General features: G+C 52.9%; 1 protein-coding gene across 4 annotated transcripts in view; it reads left to right on the forward strand.

The window, feature by feature from the left end:
- LOC145361542 (chaperone Ric-8A-like) overlaps positions 1 to 21,434 on the forward strand; it is a 30,320-nt gene extending 8,886 nt beyond the window's left edge. For 2 of the 4 annotated variants that reach the window (XM_080217365.1, XM_080217366.1), the window contains 8 exons: positions 7,354 to 7,971; positions 9,540 to 9,634; positions 12,677 to 12,827; positions 14,122 to 14,217; positions 16,267 to 16,411; positions 19,384 to 19,528; positions 19,646 to 19,765; positions 20,577 to 21,434. In XM_080217365.1, coding sequence (XP_080073491.1) covers positions 7,354 to 7,971; positions 9,540 to 9,634; positions 12,677 to 12,827; positions 14,122 to 14,217; positions 16,267 to 16,411; positions 19,384 to 19,528; positions 19,646 to 19,765; positions 20,577 to 20,700 — 1,494 coding nt within the window. In that variant the 3' untranslated portion in view covers positions 20,701 to 21,434. Of the gene's footprint in view, positions 1 to 3,272; positions 3,366 to 7,353; positions 7,972 to 9,539; positions 9,635 to 12,676; positions 12,828 to 14,121; positions 14,218 to 16,266; positions 16,412 to 19,383; positions 19,529 to 19,645; positions 19,766 to 20,576 lie in introns of all 4 variants that reach the window. The other 2 variants (XM_080217363.1, XM_080217364.1) reach the window with 2 other exon arrangements.
- Positions 21,435 to 22,007: the final 573 nt, after the last annotated feature.

Here is a 22,007-nt window from a genome sequence, read left to right on the forward strand (position 1 = left end):
ATTCTTGCAGAGAATTTTGATGTTCGCTCTCTCTCCCCCCCCCGAGCTTCCGGATGGTTTTGAGCATTTTACCCGCCTCTGCCCTTCCCGCCCCTCACCCTCGCTGCTGCCCCCTGTGCCCTTGCGCCTTTTCTCCTCCGCCACCTTCTTAGCCGCGGTGTCCCACGGGCTGACCTTTCCTTTAACGGTCGGGCTCTGGGTTAACAAAAGCAAAAAGGCTTGTAGTCCCACACCGCTCGTCGCAACCTCAGGATACACCGCCCTCCTCACCCCCCCCCACCCCACCCCAGAGCGCTTTGTAGGCAGTTAGATATTTCTTTTGATTTGATTTATTGTCACATGTATTGACATATAGTGAAAAGTATTGTTTCTTGCGCACTACACAAAGCATACTGTTCATAGAGAGTACAGAATGTAGTGTTACAGTCATAGCGAGGGTGTAGAGAAAGGTCAACTTAATGTGAGGTAGGTCCATTCAAAAGTCTGACGGCAGCAGGGAAGAAGCTGTTCTTGAGTCGGTTGGTACGTGACCTCAGACTTTTTATCTTTTTCCCGACGGAAGAAGGTGGAAGAGAGAATGTCCGGGGTGTGTGGGGTCCTTGATTATGCTGGCTGCTTTTTCTGAGACAGCAGGAAACGTAGACAGAGTCTATGGATGGGAGGCTGGTTTGTGTGATGGATTGGGCTATGTTCATGACCTTTTGTAGTTCCTTGCGGTCTTGGGCAGAGCAGGAGCCCATACCAAGCTGTGATACAACCAGAAAGAATGCTTTCTATGGGGCATCTGTAAAAGTTGATGAGAGTCGTAGCTGATGTGCCAAATTTCCTCTGTCTTCTGAGAAAGTAGAGGGGTTGGTGGACTTTCTTAACTATTGTCTCTACATAGGGGGACCAGGACTGGTGATCTGGGCACCTAAAAACTTGAAGCTCTCGACCCTTTCTATTTCATCCCCGTTGATGTAGACAGGGACATGTTCTCCTTTACACTTCCTGAAGTCGATGACAATCTCCTTCGTTTTGTTAACATTGAGGGAGAGATTATTGTTGCACCAGTTCACCAGATTCTCTGTCTCATTCCTGTACTCTGTCTTGTCATTGTTGGAGATCTGACCCAGTAGGGTGGTGTCGTCGGCAAACTTGAAAATTGAGTTGGAGGGGAATGTGGCCGCACAGATGTAGGTGTATAAGGAGTATAGTAAGGGGGCTGAAATGAACTCTCTGACTTGAAGTGTAAACAGTCGCTGTTGCGATGCAAGGAAACGAGGCAGCCAATCTGCGCAGAGCAAGATCCCACACGCAACACTGTGGCAACGATCCAGATTGAAGGTAGCGATGGCTAAGGGTGTAGCACATACACCTGGGGACAGCCCCCCTGCTCTTCCAAACAAATGCCAACAGGATCCTTCGTGTCCAGGCGAGAGTGGGGGGGGGGTGCCGAGGCTCCCGTCCAATATCTTATCCGAAAGACGGAACCCCAGACAGTGCTGCACTCCCTCAGCACGGCCCGGGGGTGTCGACTGAGATTATTTCTGTTCAAACCTCTGGAGTGGGGGCTTAATCCCACAAACTTCTGATTCTGACACAAAGGTTGGGGGGGGGGGGGGGGGGGAGGGGGGGTTGTAGGGAGGAAGGAGGGGGGTTGTGGGGGTAGAAGGGGGGAGTTGTGGGGGTGAGGGGGGGGTTGTTGGAGTGACGAGGAGTGGTTGTGGGAGTGAGGAGGGGGATTAAGGGGGTGAGGAAGAGAGTTATAGGGAGGAAGGGTGGTTGTTGGGGGGAGGAATTGGGTTGTGGGGGGGGGATGGCGGAGGGTCTGTGGGAGGAGAGAGGGGTGTTGTGGGGAGAGGGGGATTGTAGGAGGAGGAGTGGGGTTGTGGGGGGAGGAGTGGGGTTGTGGGAGGAGGAGTGGGGTTGTGGGGGGAGGAGTGGGGTTGTGAGGGGTGGAGGATGGTTGTGGGGGTGAGGAGGGAGGGTGTGGGGTGGTTGTGGGGGTGTGTGTGGGGGAGGAGGGGGTTGTGGGGGTGTGTGTGGGGGAGGAGGGGGTTGTTGGGGGGTGCTGGTGAGGAGGGGGGTTACCGCTGAGCTCTGGCTGATAATAAATAGCTGATTGAATATGTTTCTAAACACTTTGGAGAACCCCAGGCCCCTTCAGATTAAGACCCCTGGATGGGTCATCCAGGCAGACCCCGGTGTGGGTACGCCTGTCTCAATTCAGAGCAATGTCTTCCTCAGGAACAGTAGAAAGTTCCACCTCTCAGATTGTGCTATTGAATGTTATATTTGTAAAGGGATCTGACGTTGGGGTTATTGGGCAATAAACTCTACGCTCCCCGCCCCCCTCCGATATGAGGTCCAAAGAAGTTTTTTTTAATTCATTCAAGGGGTGTGGATGCCGCTGGCTGTGTCCAGCATTTATTGCCCATCTCTAATTGCCCCCTGGGAAGGTGGTGGGGAGCTGCCTTCCTGAACCGCTGCAGTCTCTGTGGTGTAGGTACACCCACAGCGCTGTTAGGGAGGGATTTTGACCCAAGCGACATTCACAAAATCTGAGTTGCCTTTTCTTCAATGCCTCAGTCCTCGGGGAATCTTTACTCCTTCTCCTGTGTGACAGACTGCGCACTCTGGTCTCACTTCATTGAGCTTTTTCACTGGAGTGGAATTATTGATCCACAAGCCCATTGGGAGTCTAGGCACGGTGGCACAGTGGGTTAGCACTGCTGCCTCACAGCTCCAGAGACCCGGGTTCGATTCCAGCCTTGGGTCACTATCTGTGTGGAGTCTGCACATTCTCCCTGTGTCTGCATGGATTTCCTCCGGGTGCTCCAGTTTCCTCCCACAGTCCGAAAGATGAGCTGGTTAGGTGGATTGGCCATGCTAAATTGCCCCTTAGTGTCCAAAGATGTGTAGGTTAGGTGGATTGGCCATTTAAATGCAAGGGATTATGGGATAGGGTGGAGGGGAGGGCCTGTGTGGGATTCTCTTTCAGACGTTCAGCGCAGACCCGATGGGCCGAATGGCCTTTCCCAGCACTGTGGGGATTGAACGATTCTGTGGGAGAACTCATGGCTTTGCCAAAGGACAGGTTAATATTTGTGAAATTAATACCGATAGAAGTTTCAATAGTTATTCCTGACGCTGAAATTATTGTTTGAGTTCTTCATCCCACTCTCCCTCCCTCTTCCCCCACTCACAGAATGTGAAGCTCAGAAACTCTCTCTATTTGTTCCACCTTTTATTTTTTTTTTTATCTGCTTTCATCGCCTTCCTGGGTGTAGTTTAGGATAATGAAACATAGAGAGTACTATTCCAGCTGGGATTCCGACTCAGATTCTGACCACTCCGAGGACCCAGAGGTGAAGCAGAGGGAGGTAAGAGTGAGTCAGGGCGAGACTCGGGGCTTGCGCTTTTCACGGTGACGCTATTCCAGGCGTGTAGATTCCCTCCCTCGCCAAGGCCGCAGTGTTAACACTGCTGCCTCACAGCGCCAGAGATCCGGGTTCGATTCCCGGCCTTAGGTCACTGTCTGCACATTCTCCCCATGTCTGTGCGGGTTTCCTCCGGGTGCTACAGTTTCCTCCCACAGTCTGAAAGACGTGCTGGTTAGGGTGCATTAGCTGTGCTAAATTCTCCCTCAGTGTACCCGAACAGGTGCCAGAGTGTGGCGGCTCGGGGATTCTTGCAGTAACTTCATTGCAGCGTTAATGTAATCCTACCTGTGACACCAATAAATAGATAAATTTTGTGCGTATGAAGGGATACGCAGTGAAGAATGTGTGGAGTTAGTACAGAGGCTATTCGCTTCACTGAGAAGCCTAGCCTGAGGTCCATGGCGCACCAAGGTGAGCCTGGGGGATATATCAGTGAGTATCATGGCCTGATATTGAGACTCACATTCAAGGACAGGGTCAGTGGTAGTGTTACGGTGCAGAGGCTGATTCCCTTCGCAAGGCCACGCCAACCTCCCCCAAAAGAGGAATCCCTCGCTTCACAATCTGTTCAAGTGTGAACTGTTCTTCACTCACGTTTAGAGGTTCATTAATGTTAAACCCCGACACTCACTTTAAGTGAATAATTGACAAGTTATTTATTTCACCAACCAGGAACTTTAACCAAACAAGTAATATATCAATTAGAGTCATAGAGGTTTACAGCATGGAAACAGGCCCTTCGGCCCATGTCGCCCCTTTTTTTAACCCCTAAGCTAGTCCCAATTGCCCACGTTTGGCCCATATCCCTCTATACACATCTTACCCACTTACTAAATGTTGTTTAAAAGAAAAAATTGTACCCGCCTCTACTGTTACCTCTGGCAGCTTGTTCCAGACACTCACCACCCTCTGTGTGAAAAAATTGTCCCTCTCGACCCTATTATATCTCTCCCCTCTCACCTTAAACCTATGCCCTCTAGTTTTAGACTCCTCTACCTTTGGGAAAAGATATTGACTATCTAGCTGATCTGTGCCCCTCATTATATTATAGGCCTCTATAAGGTCATCCCTCAGCCTCCTACGCTCCAGAGAAAAAAGTCCCAGTCTATCCAGCATCTCCTTATAACTCAAACCATCAAGTCCTGGTAGCATCCTAATAAATCTATTCTGCACTCTTTCTAGTTTAATAATATCCTTTCTATAATAGGGTGACCAGAACTGTACACCGTATTCCAAGTGTGGCCTTACCAATGTCTTGTACAATTTCAACAAGACGTCCCAACTCCTGTATTTAATTAAAGCAAGGTTCGACTGGAATGCTGTTCAAATAAATATAAGGATAATTCATTGCCAAACAAAAACAGACTTTAGTCACTCTCAAAAAGATTATGGAAACAAGTTTTGTGGCTTTGGAAAAACCTTTGGACTTCTTCTGGGGATTCCTCTGGCTCTAAGCTCTTTATGTTCTGGTACCCTTTTGTTAGATAGATGGAGTGATATTTTTTAGCTGGTAGTCAACTGCTTTTCCTTCTCTAGTTGTTGAGAGATGGTAACTCTTCAGTTGAACTGTAGGCAGGCAGTTCCTCTTTATAACTGTGATGACCTATCAATTTTCCTACACCAGGATTGGCCTGATGTTGTCAACAACAGCAAATTCAAATTTGATAGGCTCCTAATAGCTGAGTGTCTTCTTTAAACTCATAGGCTGTCAAAATTCAAAAGCCTGCAAAGCCGGCTACCAAGGCAATCCTGATGCTTGGTCTTCATTACAAATGTTGCAATCTGTGTACCCTGAGTTTTAATCATCCAAGTTTTGACACAAAACCAGCTTTTAAACTTCACAAACTCAATTTCACAACAGTAGTAAACTAACTGTTTATTAACTGTGTATTCTAGCACAGTCAGCACAAGACTGGCCAGGCAAGCTCCAACCAGGGTAAGTCCTGGGTCACCTGACCCATTCTCTTAAAGGGGCATGCCCCCAACATACATAACTGGTAGTAGGCAGGTCACCGCTGCTAACCTTGAGTTTGAAGAGAGTTCAGACTCCCCACATTACACGACTTTAAGTGGGCTGATGATTTTTATACTGTACAATTATATCTGAGAGGGTCTAATGATCAATCTTTTTATTCATAAGTTCATAAGATATAGGAGCAGAATTAGGCCATTCGGCCCATTAAGTCCGCTCCGTCATTTGATCAAGGCTGATTCGCTCCTCATCCCCATTTTCCTGCCTTCTCCCCATAACCCTTCACCCCATTCCCATTAAAAATCTGTCTAACTCCTCCTCAAATTGACTCACTATCCCAGCATCCATCACACTTTGGGGCAGCGAATTCCACAGATTCACAACCCTTTGGGAGAAGTAGTTTCTCCTCGACTCTGTTTTAAATTTGCTGCCCCTTATCCTGAGACTCTGACCTCTCGTCCTAGAATGTCCCACAAGAGGAGGCATCCGCTCCACGTCTACTTTATCCACACCTTTTATCACCTTGTAAACCTCAATCTGATCTCCCCTCATTCTTCTCAATTCCAGACAGTATATCAGGAATGGGTCAGAATGTGAAGACAAGTCAAATCTACCAGTCGATAATTGATGTAGAATTTACAGACTGTTCGATGTCAATCTTTCTGCTCCACACGAGTTTCTTCCCACCCCGCCACCGCCCCCCCCCACCTCCTCACCCCACCCTGACCTTCTAACCCTTTCTCCTTCGTATGTTTCCCTTCAATGTATCCCTGCTCTTTACCTGAGCCATACCCTGTAGGGGTGGCTTCCACGCTCTCTGGACAAAAGAGATTTTCCTCCAATCTCTTCTTGGATTCAGTGGCGACCAACTTGATGGCACCAAGTCCTGGGCACCCCCCACAACTGAAAACATAGGAACTGGAAGCAGGAGGAGGCCATTCGGCCCGTCGAGCCTGCTCCGCCATTCATTTTGATCATGGCTGATCATCCAATTCAATATCCTGATCTCCCCTTTCCTCCCCATGTCCCTCCATCCTTTTAGCCCCAAGAGCGATATCTAATTTCTTCTTGAAATTACACAACGTTTTGGCCTCAACTACTTTCTGTGGGAGTGAATTCCACACATTCACCACCCTCTGGGTGAAGAAATTTCTCCTCACCTCAGTTCTAAAAGGTTTACCCCTTATCCTCAAACTATGACCCCTAGTTCTGGACTCCCCCACCATCGGGAACATTCTTTCTGAATCCACCCTGTCTAACCCTGTTAGAATTTTATAAGTTTCTATGAGATCCCCTCTCACTCTTCTAAACTCCAGTGAATATAATCCTAACCAACTCAGTCTCTCCTCATATGACAGACCTGCCATCCCAGGAATCAGCCTGGTAAAAAAAACCTTCTCCGTGTCATAGAATCCCTACAGTACAGAAAGAGGCCATTCAGTCCATTCAGACTGCATTGACAACAATCCCATCCAGGTCCTATTCCCGTAGCCTATGTTTTTACCCCATCAATCCCCCTAACCTACACACTTTTGGACACTAAGGGGGCAATTTAGCATGGCCAATCCACCTGACCAGTACATCTTCAGACACTAAGGAGCAGTTTAGCACGGCCAATGCATCCTAACCCGCACATCTTTGGACTGAGGGAGGAAACTTGAGCATCCGGAGGAAACCCATGCAGACATGGGGAGAATGTGCAAACTCCACATAGACAGTGACCCAAGCCGGGAATCGAACCAGGTCCCTGGCGCTGTGAGGCAGCAGTGCCAACCACTGTGCCACCCATAACGTAACAAACCCTTTCCTAAAGATCTCTAGTCTAACCCTCCCCAAGAGTTGTAGAACCTTCCAGTTCCGGTGCCATCCCTGTGAATGTTTTCTCTCCGTGCCTTCTCCGACCCCTCGATGTTGTCCTGTCCGGAATAACACCCGCTCCTTCGATGTCCCTTTCAGAAAATCGGCCAGCTGCTGATAGACTTTTTGGAGCGGGATCTTCAACCCTCGAGCCAGCTGGTGAGCCTGGAGGCCGTCCGCATCCTGTCCAGGGACAAGCACGCCCTGGCACCCTTTGCCAGCCGCGAGTCCATGGGCGTGCTGGCGCGGCTGGCCGGGATCGAGGACGCGGAGGGGCGCGGGCCCCGCGACGCCACCGACAGCGAGGTGGCCTCCGAGGCGCTCAAATGCCTGTGCAACACCGTCTACAACAGCGAGGAGGCCCAGGGCGTGGCGGGCGAGCTGCGGCTGATCCGCGGGCTGGCTGAGCGCCTGAAGGTGGACGCCGGCGGCACGGCGGGCGGGCGCGACACCCGCTTCTACGAGCTGCGCCTGATGTTCCTGCTGACGGCCTTGCTGGTGGACGTCCGCCGGCAGCTGGCCCGGGACCTGCACGGCGTCACCCTCTTGACCGATACCCTGGAGGCTGCCCTCGGCCTGCGCTGGCTGGATGTGTACGAGGTGTCGACGGCGCGCGACGGACCCCCGCTGCAGCGAGACGCCACCGATCGCGTGATGGAGGTGCTGAAAATCCTCTTCAACATAACCTTTGACACCAGCCGGCGACAGGTGGATGAGGCAAGGACCCGAGGGCGTGGGTGGGGTCACGGGTCACTTGGCCAAAAGATTTGGGACAGTGGGGTTTGGGGGCGTCGCGGGGGGTGGGGGGGGTATCAGGTGGTGACGCACACTGACTCACTACCCAGTGAGTAAAGGAATAACTTGTCCTTCAGCCCTTCATTCCTATGCTAGCCCTTTGAAGGAGATAGGTAGACCCGTGATTGGTAAGGGGGTTCAAAGATTACGGGGAAAAGGCTGGAGAATGGGATTGAGAAACCTATCAGCCATGATCCAATGGCGGAGCCAACTCGATGGGCCGAATGGCCTAATTCTGCTCCAATTTGGGGCTCCACAGTAGCACAATGGTTAGCCCTACTGCCTCACAGCACCAGGGACCCGGGTTCGATTCCCAGCCTGGGTCACTGTCTGTGCGAAGCCTGCACATTCTCCCCATGTCTGCGTGGGTTGCCTCCAGGTGCTCCAGTTTCCTCCCACAATCCTAAAGACGTGCAGGTTGGGTGGATTGGCCATGATAAATCGCTTCTTTGTGTCAGGGGCTACTAGCTAGGGTCAATGCATGGGTTTATGGGAATTGGGCGCGGGTGGGAATGTGGTCAGTGTAGTCTTGATGGGCCGAATGGCCTCCTCCTGCCCTGTAGGGATTTGATGATTCTTAAATCCTTTTCAGATGTAGTGGGCAGGAAGTTTTATCCCCAACCACCTCCCCCCCCCCCAACCCCCACAACCCTGGAGACGGCAGTGACATCAGCCGGTTCCCCCCCCACTTCCCGCCACTGTCAATGGGTTTCCTGTTGCACGCACCCTCGGCCACAGGGGTGGGGGCCAGGAGTCGCTGTCGGCGGGTCTGGAAAATCCCAGTGGTAGCGAAAGACCAGAAAATTGCAGCCAGTCGCTGTTGCAATGTGGGGAAACGCGGCAACCAATTTGTGCACAGTAAGATCCCACAGGTGAAAATGAGTCGCAAAATCCCCTGGTAATGTTCATTCTTATTTTTTTTTGTGTGGGACACAGGCATCGCTGGCTGGGCCAGCATTTATTGTCCATCCCTAGTTGCCCTTGGAGGGCATTTGAGAGTCAACCCCATTGCTGTGGCTCTGGAGTCACATTTAGGCCAGACCGGGGTAAGGACGGCAGATTTCCTTCCCTAAAGGGACATTAGTGAACCAGATGGGTTTTTCCAACAATCGATTCTGTCTCCGTTGCTGAGATTAGCTTTCAATTCCAGATTTTATTAAATGAATTTAAATTCCACCAGCTGCCGTGGTGGGATTTGAACCCCCTGTGCCACCCAGAGCGATATCCACCCCACCTCTGGATTATTTTAGTGTTGTGAGATTAGTGTTGTGGGCATACCAACATTCTGAATGTTGGCCAGGACCCCAGGAAGAATCCCTCTGCCGTTAACGTAAGGGGCAAAACAGGGTCCCTGTGAAAGGGCAGGGTAATCTGTGGGTGCGCGGGTCAGAGGGTGATGGCGTCCACGGCACTTCAGCACTCTGCCACTGGGGAGCGCTGGCGATCCACCGTCCACCCGGCCTCCAACATTCCCATTCTTTCCCCAACAGGAGGATGCTGCTCTCTACCGCCACCTGGCAGCCATTCTGCGCCACTGTCTGCTGATCGTCAGCGAGAGTAATGAAAGAACACAAGAGTTCCACGGGTAAGCGATGGTTAAAGCAGACGTTTGCTCCAGCTCTCATTTCTCCCATTGCTGAAGGTGCCTTCACACGGTGGCACAGTGGTTAGCACAGCTGCCTCACAGCACTAGGGATCTGGATTCGATTCCCGGCTCGGGTCACTGTCTATGTGGGGTCTTGCATGTTCACCCCGTGTCTGCGTTGGTTTCCTCCGGGTGCTCCGGTTTCCTCCCACAGTCTAAAGGACACGCTGATCAAGTGCATTGGCCGCGCTAAATTAAGAACATAAGAAATAGGAGCAGGAGTCGGCCATCTAGCCCCTCGAGCCTGCCCCGCCATTCAATAAGATCATGGCTGATCTGTTGTGGCTCAGTTCCACTTTCCCGCCCTCTCCCCATAACCCTTAATCCCCTCGCTTATCAAAAACCCATCAACCCGCGTCTTAAAAATATTTAGCGAGGCAGCCTCCACCACTTCAACGGGCAGAGAATTCCAGAGATTCACCACCCTTTGAGTGAAGAAGTTCCTCCTCAACTCCGTTCTAAACCGCCCCCCCTTTATCTTGAGGCTGTGCCCCCTAGTCCTACTGTCCTTTCTGAGCGGGAAGAGTCTCTCCACCTCTATCCTATCCATCCCATTCATCATCTTATACGTCTCAATGAGATCTCCCCTCATTCTTCTAAACTCTAACGAGTACAAGCCTAGTTTATTCAGCCTCTCCTCATAGCTCAACCCCCTCAACTCCGGTATCAGCCTAGCAAACCTTCTCTGCACTCCCTCCAAGGCCAAAATATCCTAATTATCCCCGCTGCCTCAGGAAAAGCAGCCAGCATAACCAAAGAACCCCCCACGCACCCCAGACATTCTCTCTTCCACCTTCCCTCGGGTAAAACATACAAAAGTCTGAGGTCACGTACCGACCGACTCAAGAACAGTTTCTTCCCTGCTGCCATCAGACTTTTGAATGGACCTACCTCGCATTAAGTTGATCTTTCTCTTCACCCTAGCTATGATTGTAACACTACATTCTGCACTCTCTCCTTTCCTTCTCTATGAATGGTATGCTTTGTCTGTATAGCGCGCAGGAAACAATACTTCTCACTGTGTGTTAATACATGTGACAACAATAAATCAAATCAAATCAAAAAAGATGTGTAGGTGAGATGGATTGGCCGTGCTAAATTATCCCTTAGTGTCCAAAGATATGCAGGTTAGGGGGATTGGCCATAGTAAATAACTGTGGTTCTGGGAAGAGCGTCTGAGTGGGTTACTCTAACAGAGAGTCGGTACAGACCCGATGGGCCAAATGGCCTCCTTCTGCACTGTAGGGATTCTATGATTTGCCTGATTCACATTCAGTCCACTCCCAGCTCCTGCAGAGCCCGATCCGCTCCCGGAGTTCCTGGTTGTGAGTGGCCTCTGCTGCCACACCCCCACCCCCACCCTCCTGCCCCTGCCATCACCCCCCTCACCATCACCCCTGCCCCCACTCCCCTGTCACACCCCCCACACCCACCCCCACCCCCAATCCCACCGCTACAAGTCTCTTTTCATGGTGTAACCCATGTTTTGCGAGGAGCCATTGCTGAATGGTTACAGCACAGAAAGAGGCCATTCAGCCCAAAGTACCTGTGCTATCTCTCTCTCTCTCTCTCTCTCTCTCTCTCTCCAGCCAGGGCGACTCACCCCATCGCAGCAATCTACCTCTGCCACACTCTCAGGGGGCTCCTTCCCAATCCTCCCAGTCCCTGTGTGGGTAACAGGGCCACCCTCCCCTTGCCTTCACCCTAAAGCAGCCACCCTCCCCCCCCCCACCCCACCAACTCCGCCACTGGGTGCCTTTGAGAACTTTGGGCCCCCACCCCAAGCAGGCGGCCCTGCTGTTGAGTGTGATGGGCTATTTGACTTGGAGAGCCATCGCGGCTACACTGGGGGTGCACTCCTACCTTCAGTGGAGTTCCATCCGGCTGCACCAACGGGTTGGGATGGCACAAGAATCCCAGCTGAGCAGCTAGTTTAAGCACAGGAAGATCCCAGAAATGGTCTTAGAATCTCTACAGTGCAGAAAGAGGCCATTCAGCCCATTGAGCCTGTCCAGACCACAATCCCACCCAGACCCTATCCCCATACCCCCATGCATTCACCCTAGCTAATCCCCCTGACATCAAGGGTCAATTTAGGATGGCCAATCCACCTAACCCGCACATCTTTGGAGTGTGGGAGGGAACCGGAGCACCTGGAGGAAGCCCACGCAGACATGGGGAGAATGTGCAAACTCCACACAGACAGTGACCCATAATAAACAGGAACAGAATTAGGCCATTCGGCCCATCGAGTCTGCTCCACCATTCAATCATGGCTGACATTTTTCTCATCCTCATTCTCCTGACTTTTCCCCATAACCGCTGATCCCCTTATTAATCAAGAACTTACTGGAGGTTGGAATCGAACCCAGGTCCCTGGCGCTGCGAGGCAGCAGCGCTAACCACTGAGCCATTGTGCTTGTTCTTTTGTTTTTATCCATCTGTGGGACACGGGTGTCACTGGCTGGTCCAGCATTTATTGCCCATCCCTAGTTGCCCTTGGAGGGCAGGTGAGAGTCAACCACATTGCTGTGGCTCTGGAGTCACATGTAGGCCAGACCGGGGTAAGGACGGCAGATTTCCTTCCCATTAGTGAACCAGGTGGGTTTTTCCAACAATGGGTCATCAGTAGATTCTTAATTCCAGATATCTTTCATTGAATTCAAATTCCACCATCTGCCGTGGTGGGATTCGAACCCGGGTCCCCAGAACATGAGCTGAGTTTCTGGATGAATAGCCTGGTGGTAATATCACTAGGCCATCTGCGGACTTTTATTCAGTTTTATTCAGGGATAAATATTGGCTCAGAGAACCACTGCCCTGTTCTCAGTGCCCTGGGATCGTTACCACTCGCCCGGGAGGGCACCGGGACCTTGGTTTCTTGGTGGCCAGAGCGGGAGATTGTGCTGTGATTGAGCTGAGATTTTGCACTGATCCCCCCCTCCCCTCTTCTGCCCCCCCCACTTCCTCTCTCCTCTGCAGCCACACAGTCAACCTCCTGGCCAACTTACCCCTCATGTGCTTGGACGTCCTTCTCGCTCCGAAGGTGGAGCCGGGATCCGTGGAATACATGGGAATGAACATGGACACTGTGGAGATCCTGCTGGACTTCATGGACAAAAGATTGGACAGGGTAAGGGGCAAGGACCGCACTTGCTGCCCATCCCTAACTGCCCTTGAATTGAGTGACTGGCCACAGTGTCTGAGGGTCAACTGTGGCTCTGGAGTTACGAGTAAGCCAGACCGATGGTAGATATGTGGGAGCAAACCGGAGCACTCGGAGGAAACCCACACAGATACTGGGAGAAAGTGCATTGGGATGACACGGTGGCACAGGGGTTAGAGCTGCTGCCTCACAGCATCAGGGACCCGGGTTCGATCCCCAGCTTGGGTCACTGTCTGTGTGGAGTTTGCACATTCTCCCCGTGTCTGAGTGGGTTTCCTCCCACAGTCCAAAGATGTGCTGGTTAAGAGGATTGGCCATGCTAAATTGCTCCTTGTGTCCTAGGACGGCAGGGGGATCAGCAGGCTAAATATGTGGGGTTTCGGGGATCGGGCCTGGATGGGATTGTTGTCGGTGCAGACTTGACGGGCTGAATGGCCTCCATCTGCACCGTAGGTTTTCTATGGTTTCTGTGAAGGGGAATGGGGAGAGTGTGGGAGAAAGGGCAGGACGGTGGCACAGTCGGGCACTGCTGCCTCTCAGCGCCTGGGACCCAGGTTCAATTCCAGCCTCGGCTCACTGTCTGTGTGGAGTTTGCACATTCTCCCAGTGTCGGCGTGGGTTTCCTCCGGGTGCTCCGGTTTCCTCCCACAGTCCAAAGCTGTGCGGGTTAGGGTGATTGGCTGTGCTAAATTGCCCCTTAGTGTCGGGGGGGGGGCGCTAGGGAGAGTAAATACGTAGGTTTATGGGGATAGGGTCTGGGTGGTTGGCGCAGACTCGATGGGCCAAATGATCTCCTTCTGCACTGTTCTATATTCTAACGGAGACAGAAGGTCAGCCACGATCGTGTAGAATGGGGTGAGCAGGCTCGATGGGCCAAATGGCCTCCGGCTGCACTGTAGGGATTCTATGGTTTCTATGAGGGGGAACGGGGAGAGAGCGGGGGAATGGAGATAGAAGGTCAGCCATGATCATGTTGAAGAGGGGAGCAGGCTTGAAGGGCTGAATGGCCTCCCTCCCCTCCCCCTCGGGTCAATGAGTGACTCTCCCTCTGTCTAAATTGCAACCCTTCCCCCACTCCCTCCTTCATCAGAGCTGCAGGAATGGCGGGGGGGGGTGGGGGGGGGGCGGCGACAGAGGGGTGGGTTCAGGGGCACGAGAAGGCGACAGAGCCGTCCCAGGACCCGGACTTTATTGGGCCGAGGTCTCCGCCCAGTTCCTGCTCTGTAACGGCTCACCCTGCCTTCCTTCCCCACCACCGCAGGGCCTGAAGCTGAGGGAATCGCTGACTCCAGTCCTCAACCTCCTGACCGAGAGCTCCCGCTACCACCGAGAGACTCGCAAGTTCCTGCGGGCGCGGGTAAGCAAGTGGCGACGCGCACGCACTTCGCGGCAACAACACCCTGCATCTACCCGGCGCCTGTCCCGCATCGCCAGGCGGCCTGCGGTGCGCGATGGGGGATGCGTGATGGGGGGGGGGGGGGTGCGGGGCTATCAGACGCTGAGCTGAGTGAGAATCGTGTCAGCCACGACCGAATGGCGGAGCTGACTCGATGGGCCGAAAGGCCTCATCCTGCTCCCTCTTATCTTACGGTGAGGAGGGGGGTTGTTATTGGGGCAGGGGGCCCCACCTTTGATCGTGGGGTGCGGGGGGGAGTGGGGGGGGGGTGGGGGTTGTGGTTTTAACAAAGCGACGCAGGGAGAGGGTTAGTATTCGGGAGAGAATTCCAGAGTTTGGGATCCAGGCTGCTGAGGGCACGGCCGATGATCAATAAAAAAATCGGGGAATTGCAAGAGGCCGGATTTGGAGGAACGCGGATATTTCGGAGGGGAGGGTAAGGATGGGGAGATCCCGAAGATCGGGAGGGCTGGGGATTTGGACAGGTTTGAAATTTAAAAATTGAGGCTTTTCTGGAGTCAAGTTTGCTTTAATTCACTCGGGGGATGTGGGCGTCACTAACTAGGCCATCATTGCCATGAACTGGGTGCCTCACTTGGCCATTTCAAAGCGCAGTTGTGAATCAACCACATTGCTGTGACTCATGTAGGCCAGACCGGGTAAGGACGGCAGATTTCCTTCCCTAAAGGGACATTAGTTTATTTATCAGGGTCACAAGCGGGCTTGCATTAACACTGCAATGAAGTTACTGTGAAAATCCCTTAGTCGCCACACTCCGGCGCCTGTTCGGGTTACACTGAGGGAGAATTTAGCCAATCCACCTAATCCGCACGTCTGTCGGACTGTGGGAGGAAATCGGAAAACCCGAAGGGAGCCCACGTGGACACGGGGAGAATGTGCAGACTCCACACGGACAGTGACCCAAGCCGGGAATCGAACCTGGGTCGCTGGTGCTGTGAGGCAGCAGTGCTATCCACTGTGTCACCCTGCCTCCTTTGTGGGCACAGACCTCTGAAGGCGGGGGGGTGTGTTAGTAGGATGGTGAAAAAGGCATGTGGGACTTTATCAACTGAGAAACAGATTACAAAAACAGGGAGGTTGTGTAGAACTTTGGTGAGGCCCCAGCTGGAGAACTGTGTGCAGTTCTGGTCGCCACATTATAGGAAGGATGTGATTGCACTGGGGGGGGTGCAGAGGAGATTCACCAGGATGCTGCCTGGGATGGAACATTGAAGTTATGAAGAGAGGTTGGGTAAGGCTTGGGTTGTTTTCTCTGGAGCAGAGAAGACTGAGGGGGCGACCTGATTGAGGTGTACAAGATTATGAGGGGCACGGACAGAGTGGATAAGGAGCAGCTGTTCCCCTTAGTTGAACGATCAGTCATGAGGGGACACGGGTTCAAGGTGAGGGGCAGGAGGTTTAGTGGGGGGGAATGTGAGGAAAAGCTTTTTACCCAGAGGGTGGTGAGGGTCTGGAATGCGCTGCCTGGGAGGATGGTGGAGGCCGGATACGTCACATCCTTTAATAAGTACCTGGATGAGCACTTGGCACGTTGCCCTGAATGTTATAATGTGCCGGTAAATGGGATTAGATAGTGCTTCTACTGTGTCAGTGGGGACTTGATGGGCTGAAGGGCCTTTTCCGCACTGTACGACTCGTGAACCAGATGGGTTTTTTCCAACAATGGCTCCATGGTCATCATTAGACTTTTAATTCTAGACTTCTATTGAATTCAAATCTCACCACCTGCCCTGGAGTGGGATTCGAACCCTGGTTCCCCAGAGACACTACGCTGGATTACTAGCCCAGTGACAATACCACTGCGCCATCTCCTCTTCCCCCAGTGGAAGGTCCCCAGTCAAAGTGGTGTCGCAGATTGAGACACGGAGACGGTACTTTGGATCAACGGGGGGGTGGGGGGGAGGCTGGAGATATCGGTCTGATTCCATTTCTCTTCTCTGAACCCCTCCTGCACTCCCCCCCCCCGCCCCCCACCCCCCGACCCACCAGGTCCTGCCCCCCCTGCGTGACGTGAAGAATCGCCCTGAAGTGGGGGACACGCTGCGGAACAAGCTGGTGCGCTTGATGACGCATGTTAACACAGACGTGAAGCACTGCGCTGCCGAGTTCCTGTTCGTGCTGTGCAAGGAGAACGGTGAGTAACCGTGGCGATGGCGGGGAGGGAGGGGGCAAAGACCCTCCCCCCCCCCCCCCCCTCGTCCCTCCAACGTGGGAGGTTTGCCACTTGCACTTGGGTTGAGTTTCGCAATGCAGGTGTCGGCCGTTCGGCCCATTCGCTCCCTGCTGGTTTCAGTGAGCTCAATGGGTTCGGCTCCGCGGGTCGTGGGTTCGAGGCTTGAACCTGATGTTCCAGGGCGACACAGCACTGAGGGGGAGCGCGGCGCTGTCTAACGATGAGATGCCAATGGCTCCTGCTGCCCTGTCCGGAGGGTATACATTACCCCACAGCCGTTCTCCCAGTGAGGAGCAGGGGAGTTCTCCCCGGCATCCTGGAGCCAGTGTTAATCCCTCTACCAACCACTGAGCTCGATGATCAAACAGCTGCCCTGGGATCTTGCTGTGTGCAAATTGGCTGCCATGTTCCCAGTGACTGCGTTTACGAAGGACCTCATTGGCTGTAGGGTGCACTGCTGCTCCTGAACAAGACACTAGGAGGAGCCGCAGAGCAGCTTTGATGGGGCAGTATGAGGAGAGGTAACAGTGGGGGTAGGATGGGGGGTGGGGGCTAACAGAAGTGTGGGTGGCAGATAGATTGAGTGATGAACAATGTGCCCTCTCTCTCTATCTATCTTTGCTCCCCTCTGTCCCCCATCTCTCTCTCTCTCCTTCTGATCCTTCCATCTCTGTCCTCTCTATCCTCTCTTCCCCTTATTTCTCTCCTATTCCCTTACACCTGTGTCTCCCCCCTTCCCCCCCCTTCTCTCTCTCTCTCTCTCCTTTCTCTCTCTACCTCTCATACAGGAGTTCGGACGTCTTGTTGAAGTTGTACAAGACATTGGTAAGGCCACACTTGGAATACTGTGTACAGTTCTGGTCACCCTATTATAGAAAGGATATTACTAAACTCGAAAGAGTGCAGGAAAGATTTACTAGGATGCTCCCAGGACTTGATGGTCTGAGTTATAAGGAGAGGCTGGATAGACTGGGAGTTTTTTTCTCTGGAGCGTAGGAGGCTGAGGGGCGATCTTATAGAGGTCTATAAAACAATGAGGGGCACAGATCAGCTAGATAGTCAATATCTTTTCCCAAAGGTAGGGGAGTCTAAAACTAGAGGGCATAGGTTTAAGGTGGGAGGGGAGAGATACAAAAGTGTCCAGAGGGACAATTTATTTACACAGAGGGTGGTGAGTGTCTCTGCTACAGGTAGTAGTAGAGGCAGGTACAATTTTGTCCTTTAAAAAGCATTTAGACAGTTACATGGGTAGGATGGGTATAGAGGGATATGGGCCAAATGAGGGCAATTGGGACTAGCTTATGGGGTTTAAAAAAGGGGCAGCATGGACAAGTTGGGCTGAAGGGCCTGTTTCCATGCTGTAAACCTCGATGACTCTATCCTCCCTTTCTCTCCCTCACACCCCTGTTTACTCTTCTCTCTCTCTCTCCCCCTCACTCCCTCTCCAACTCCCTCTTTCTCCTGGCCTCCCTCACCCCCACCCTGCTCTCCCTCTATATAACTGTCCCCTCTGTTTACTCTGAGCCTCCCTCTCTCTGTTTCCCCCTCTCCCTCCCTCTCTCACACCTTCTCATTCCTCTTCTTTCCCTCCCTCCCTCTCTCCCAACTCCTATTCCCCTCCCTCTCTCTCCTTTACCCTTCTCTCCCCTTCCTCTATCTCTCAAACCCCCTTGCTGTTTTACTCCTTCCCTCCCTCGCTCTCCATCTCTTTTACCTTGCTCACCCTACCTCTGTCTCTCCATCCCCCCCCTCTGTCTTTCTCTCTCTCAGTCTCTCTTTCTTGGTCTCTGTTTCTCGATCTCTCTCTCTCTCTCTCTCTCTTTTTCAGTCTCTTTCTTTCCCTCTTTCTCAGTCTCTCTCTCTCTCTCGGTCTCTCTGTTTCTTGGTCCCTTTCTCTCTCGGTTTCTCTCTCTTGGTGTCTCTCTCTCTCACTGTCTGTCTGTCTCTCTCTCTCTCTCTCTCGGTCTGTCTCTCTCTTGCCTCTTTCTCTCTCTCTGTCTCTCTCTCCTTCTGTCTGTCTGTCTCTCTCAGTCTGTCACTCTCGGTCTGTCTCTTTCTCGGTCCGTCTCTCTCTTTTGGTCTGTCTGTCTCTCTCTCGGTGTCTCTCTCTCTCTCTCGGTGTCTCTCTCTCTCTCTCGGTGTCTCTCTCTCTCTCTCGGTCTCTTTCTCTCTTCCTTGGTCTCTCTCTCTTTCCCGGTCTCTCTCTTTCTCTCTTTCTCTTTCTCACTCTCTCTCTCTTTCTCACTCTCTCTCTCTTTCTCGGTCTCTCTCTTTCTCGGTCTCTCTCTTTCTCGGTCTCTCTCCCTCTCTCTTTCTCGGTCTCTCTCCCTCTCTCTTTCTCGGTCTCTCTCTTTCTCGGTCTCTCTCTTTCTCGGTCTCTCTCTTTCTCGGTCTCTCTCCCTCTCTCTTTCTCGGTCTCTCTCTCACTCTCTCTCTCACGGTCTGTCTGTCTCTCTCGGCCTCTCTCTCGGTCTCTCTCACTCTCTCTTTCTCGGTCTCTCTCTCTTTCTCGGTCTCTCTCACTCTCTCTTTCTCGGTCTCTCTCACTCTCTCTTTCTCGGTCTCTCTCACTCTCTCTTTCTCGGTCTCTCTCTCTTTCTCGGTCTCTCTTTCTCGGTCTCTCTCTCTTTCTCAGTCTCTCTCTCTTTCTCGGTCTCTCTCACTCTCTCTCTCTCTCGGTCTCTCTCTCGGTCTCTCTCTCGGTCTCTCTCTCTCTCTCTCGGTCTCTTTCTCGGTCTCTCTCTCTTTCTCAGTCTCTCTCTCGGTCTCTCTCTCTTTCTCAGTCTCTCACTCTCTCTCTCGGCCTCTCTCTCGGTCTCTCTCTTTCTCAGTCTCCCTCACTCTCTCTCTCTCGGTCTCTCTCCCTCTCTCTCTCTCGGTCTGTCTGTCTCTCTCTCTCGGTCTCTCTCTCACTCCACTTCTTCTTCCTGCAGTATCCCGCTTTGTGAAATATACTGGATACGGGAATGCTGCCGGACTGTTAGCCGCTCGGGGACTCCTGGGAGGAGGGAGGGGAGATGGAAAGTATTCCGAGGAAGAGGATACGGACACTGAGGAATACAAAGAGGCGAAGCCGAAGTAAGCAAAGTGTAGGCGGTGAGAGCTGGGACACTGCGAGTGCGCACGGAGAGAGGGGGAGGGGGATGTGTCTGTCTCTTTAACAATGCACCATTAACCTCCCCCTCCCCCCCGCAGTATAAACCCAGTGACAGGACGAGTGGAAGAGAAACTTCCCAACCCCATGGAGGGGATGACAGATGAACAGAAGGAATATGAAGCCATGAAACTCGTCAGCATGTTTGACAAACTGTCCCGGTGAGTTCAACAGCGACACTTCACCCAGAACCAGTGACCCGCAGCAGCGTACTCTACCCTCACCCCTGACCCCTCACCCCTGATCCGTCACCTCTGACCCCTCACTCTTGACCCCTCACCCTGACCTCTCACCACTGATCCGTCACCCCAACCCCCCACTCCTGACCCCTCACCCCTGATCCGTCACCCCGATCCCTCACCCCACTCCCGACCCCTCACCCCACTCCCGACCCTTCACCCTGACCCCTCACATCCGACCGCAACCCTCAGACCCGACCCCTTCCCTCGCTTCCAATCCCTCACCCCAATCCCTCACCGCACTCCTGACCTCTCACCAACCCCCTCACTCCCAACCCCTTGACCTAACCCCAACCTCTAGCCCAACTCCTCACCCCCTCACCCCGATTCCCGATCCCTCACTCCCAACTCCTCACCCCCACTCCCGACCCCTCACCTTTCCCAACCACTTACCCTATTCCCAACCAAATGGTGGGGGGATGCATTGGGGCTGGGGGAGTGCAGCGGGGGTGGGGGGGGGGGGTTGGAGGTGGAGTGAGGGGTGAGGGGGGGGTGCAATGGGGGTTGTGCAGTTTGAGCAAGGGGTTTGCAGGGTGGGGGGGGGTGCAGTGGGGAGGTGGGGGGAGTGGAGGGCGAGTGCGGCAGGCGGGAGACGCCAGTTGAAGATATGGAAACTGAGACCATGTCCCGTTGGGAAACGGGGTGAATTTTAATGGAAGCAATCGAGGAGTGGGCTGAAGGCCTCCTCCCATTCCCGCCTCCGTAACAAACTCTGATTTCCACCCACCGACAGGGAACAGATTATCCAGCCAATGGGAGTGGGCTGCGACGGAAAGCTGATGCCGTTGGACGAAACAATGCAACAAATGGCGGAACAGATTTCGCTGCCCTCGGATTCGGATATGGAGTTGGACTGAGGGGACGTGAGAAGTGTAAATACTGAGCGGGGGTGGGCCACGGCGATCTGCCAACGATGGACCCACAGGGTTTGCGGCACTGAGATAATCGTTATAAACTGTGAAGAAAATTCCTTGAAGGGTAAAGATGCAGCTTTGAAGAGGAAGGAATCCTCAGAGGAAGGGACAGGGATCCCTAGATTTAGCATCTTTGTCTAATCTCCGCTCTGTGGGCCCTTCCCAAACCACGGGATCGTTTCTTCAGGGTCAGGGGTCAAAGCTTACCTTATAGGCAGTCAATCCTCTCGCTTAGGCCTGCATTCCTTTCTCTAAGGCCTCCAGTCTTTATTAGTGTCACAAGTAAGGCTTACGTTAACACTGTAATGAAGTTACTGTGAAAATCCCCTAGTCGCCACACTCCGGGTTACACTGAGGGAGAATTTAGGACGGCCAAACCAGCACGTCTTTTGGACTGTGGGAGGAAACCAGAGCAGCCCGGCCCTATCCCCTTAATCCCGTGCTTTTGCCCTAGCTAATCCCCCTGACGCCAAGGGGCAATTTAGCACGGCCAATCTATCTAACACGCACATCTCTGGAGTGTGGGAGCACCCAGAGGAAACCCATGCAGACATGGGGAGAATGTGCAGTCTCCGCACAAGGCAGTGACCCAAGGCCGGGAATCGAACTCGGGTCCCTGTCTCTGTGAGGCAGCAGTGCTAACCACTGTGCCACCGTGCCAACCCTTCTTTGGTGTCTTGGGGGGGTGGGAAGGGGGGAGGAGGACGAGGGAAAGCAGGGGGAGGGGTGGGTGGCTTTGTGGGTGTGGACTGGGGGAAAGTGTAGCACAGTTAAAGCTACAGGAGGATTGTGCTTGGTGTAACATGGGTACGTGAGACACTTTGAGCTTTCCCGCAAAGATTAATTTCACCCTCCTCGCCCCTATCATCCTCTCTTTTTAAGACAATCCTTAAAGCCTTTGACCAAGCTCTCGGTCACCTGTCCCACTAAATCCTCATGTGGAATTCCAGCTCACGTTCCTCGAGATTATTCCTTTCCTGACCCTTCTCCCCAATCTGCGCACTGCCATTCGGCCCATCAAGCCTGCACCGACAACAATCCTACGCAGGCCCTATTCCCGTAACTCCCGTTTGCCCCAGCTAATCCCCCAACACAAAGGGGCAATTTAGCTTGGCCAGTCCATCTAACCTGCACATCTTTGGACAGTGCGAGGAACCCACTGGACGGCACGGTAGCACAGTGGGCTAGCGCTGCTGCCTCCCAGCGCCAGGGTCCTGGGTTCGATTCCTGGCTCGGGTCACTGTCTGTGT

This window comes from Carcharhinus amblyrhynchos, chromosome 35, assembly GCF_965287045.1.
Source record: "Carcharhinus amblyrhynchos chromosome 35, sCarAmb.v2.hapA, whole genome shotgun sequence".
NCBI lineage: Eukaryota > Metazoa > Chordata > Chondrichthyes > Carcharhiniformes > Carcharhinidae > Carcharhinus > Carcharhinus amblyrhynchos.